At 38.1% G+C, this 2,817-nt stretch overlaps 1 protein-coding gene across 1 annotated transcript in view; it reads left to right on the forward strand.

Moving 5' to 3' along the window:
- Nucleotides 1–1,385: 1,385 nt before the first annotated feature.
- The window catches only part of LOC104959467 (actin-binding protein anillin-like), a 7,450-nt gene continuing 6,018 nt past the window's right edge, over nucleotides 1,386–2,817 (forward strand). The window contains exon 1 of the mRNA XM_010787367.1: nucleotides 1,386–1,469. Coding sequence (XP_010785669.1) covers nucleotides 1,386–1,469 — 84 coding nt within the window. The remainder of the gene's footprint in view (nucleotides 1,470–2,817) is intronic.

Consider the following 2,817-nt stretch of genomic DNA (forward strand, 5'->3'; position numbering starts at 1 on the left):
ACATATTCAGAATGCAGTTCCTTCGCGTCGGGCCGAACCACGCCCCTTAGCTGTGATATAATGAGCATATACCACGGCCTGTCGTGAGCTATTGCTTAAATATAAGGATTACTTTATATAGAAAATAATTCTGATGAAAAGTGTTTACAGTAAGAATTGTAGATAATGCGAAAAACAGTGGTTAAAGAAGTAATCTTTTAAAAGTACAAAAGTATTACCATCAAAATATACTTGAGGTACTGTCCATGCAGAAGTGGCATCTATTTATATTATATCACAGGGTTATAATTATTATATATATATGTGTACATCATTTAATTTTGCAGCTTGGAAAGTTGAACTAACTTTAATGACGTTTTATACTGCAAAGTATCTTAATCCATGATAGTATATCCTAATTTATCACTCAATTTAATTTAGTTTGAATAATATAACCCTGCTTAATATCTACTGTAGTAACTAATGCTTACAATTAAATGTAGAGGATTAAAAAGTAAAATATTTCTGCTTCCAACTTGTAGTGGAGTAGAAGAATGAAGTAGAATACAATGGAAATAGAGTACTCATAGAGTAAAAGTATAAGAATTTAAGAATAGTGCTTGAGTAGCGTAACCCCTGACTGAGCCTATACTGTTAGTCTCCCCTCTTTTACTGTTGCCCTTAATGTGACCTTCCTGCCTAAATAATGACATATGCTTCACTTCACAGTCCTGTTGGACCATAACATATCTACAGTACTTGTTGGGGGCATATTAAGCTAATGTTCAGCTTTATATCTGTACTCTGTGCCTCTGTGACATGTCTCCATGCTTTAATGTTCAAAAAGCTCTTTATTTTCCTCATACTGCCTGTGCTGCAGCACCTCTTTTCACCCTCTGTCTGAAACCAGAGCCCAGCCTGCTCTGATTGGTTAGCTGGTCGGCTCTGTTGTGAATGGTCAACCACTTAGAGATGTCCCACCCCTTAGCGTAGAATGTGTTGGAGTACTATCCAATAGAAGCTCCAGTGTTAGTGATGTTCCTGAAGTAAAAAAGGAGTCCAATGGAGGCAGGGGGGGGGGAGTGTGTGGGGGAGAAACTCACTGTGGACGGAACACAGGGATGTTAGCCTTTGCAGACCATTTACATGCACAAATACCTATATAACACACTACATACAGGAGAGGTAAAAACACAAAAAATGATTATAGAGCCTCTTAAAACCAACTTATCTCTAAAGTGACTTTGGTAGTTTAGTTTGTCTGAACAGGATCCTGTTCTCTTTTGTTCATGGAACCAACCGGATAAACCAGTGAACAGGGACACAATGATCTGCTGAGACAGTATTGACCACATTCCCCCTGCTCTCTGCGCAACGTGTACTGTAACTGTTCTTCTTTAGCACACATGGCAGGAAGTTTTTCTATGGAGTACCCAGATGAAATACCGCCATTTATGAGTATGCAACATTTAAGCACCATCTCCAATAAAGTGGGATAATGAAATCTAAAACAAGATTCAAAACGAGCAGCATCTTGCAACGCCCCAAGGTCAAGTAATGAATCAGGATCAACCTTTGGGCTGCACATATCATGTCAGGAAATATTTGGTTTCTGTAAAGCATATTACAGAGCTGACACCAAACCAAACCGAACCTCTCTAAGTGCAAGTACTGAAGAGAGAATTCATTTTGTTTATGTTTTTATTGTCCAAGTTGCAGTGGAAACAGGTGGGTTTTCTGTCTGTGTGGAGGATGTGTAGACTTTCTGCTGTCCTGATGTTAATGGGGATCCGTTTCACAATTTTGGAGCCAAGATAACAAACAGGCGTGTTTTGATGAGGGGAACCTGAGTCCACATTGCAGTGAAGCTGATTGGCTGATGCATAGTGAAGTGCACATGCTTGACTGTATGATTTAACAATGTCCTCAATGTAGGAAGAACTGGATCCATTCACAACACAGTAAGCCAGAACCAGTGTCTTGAAGAGGATTAATATATATGATATGTTTTATAATGATTGATCATTAAAGTGTTCTCAAAGCTGGTAAAGGTGCAGCTAGTTTGAATGACTTTGTATACTGCAGGGTAGCTTGTGAATTTACTCCAGGTGGAACTAAAGTCTGATTTAACACTTGATTATATTTAACATCATTCATCCACACCTGTAAAGTAACTAAAGGTATTAAATAAATGTAGTGGAGTAAAAGTACACCATTTATCTCTGAATTGTATTGGAGTAGAAATACAAAGTAAATAATAAAGTACAAGTCTCTCATATTGTACTTAAGTGCAACACTTAGTTAAATGTACTTTACACCACTGACTATGGTTGCAGCTAAAATAATGACATGTACTGTCGAGAGTCTCGAGACACAGTTGGTCCTATGGAATTCATAAACTGGTTTAAACAGAACATCTCCCGGTTGGTGTTTAGCCTTGTTGCCACATGCTTGGAAATGTAAATCATGAAAAGTTCAAATCTAATTACAACAGTGAATTAAGACACTACCAATAGGTCTCTTAACATTGAGTATGATCTAAATATAAATCAAATATGATCTGATAAACTGCAAGTGTTTGATGATCTTGAATGCTGGTGGTGATCTTTCCACTAACTAACACTGAGATGTAGATGCTGAGAAGTCTGGGGTTAGGTGAGGTGATCTTAATCTTTATTTAAACTTCCTTCCCCTTAATAGATTACATTACATTACATGTCACGTGTTAGACGCTTTTATCCAAAGCGACTTACATACTCAATACTGTGGACAATCCCCACAGGAGCAATTTGGGTGAAGTGTCTTCAGGGACACAACGACATGCTGACTGCAGTGGGG

Source organism: Notothenia coriiceps, unplaced genomic scaffold (genome assembly GCF_000735185.1).
Source record: "Notothenia coriiceps isolate Sejong01 unplaced genomic scaffold, NC01 NC01_scaffold00030269, whole genome shotgun sequence".
NCBI classification, from domain to species: Eukaryota; Metazoa; Chordata; class Actinopteri; order Perciformes; family Nototheniidae; genus Notothenia; species Notothenia coriiceps.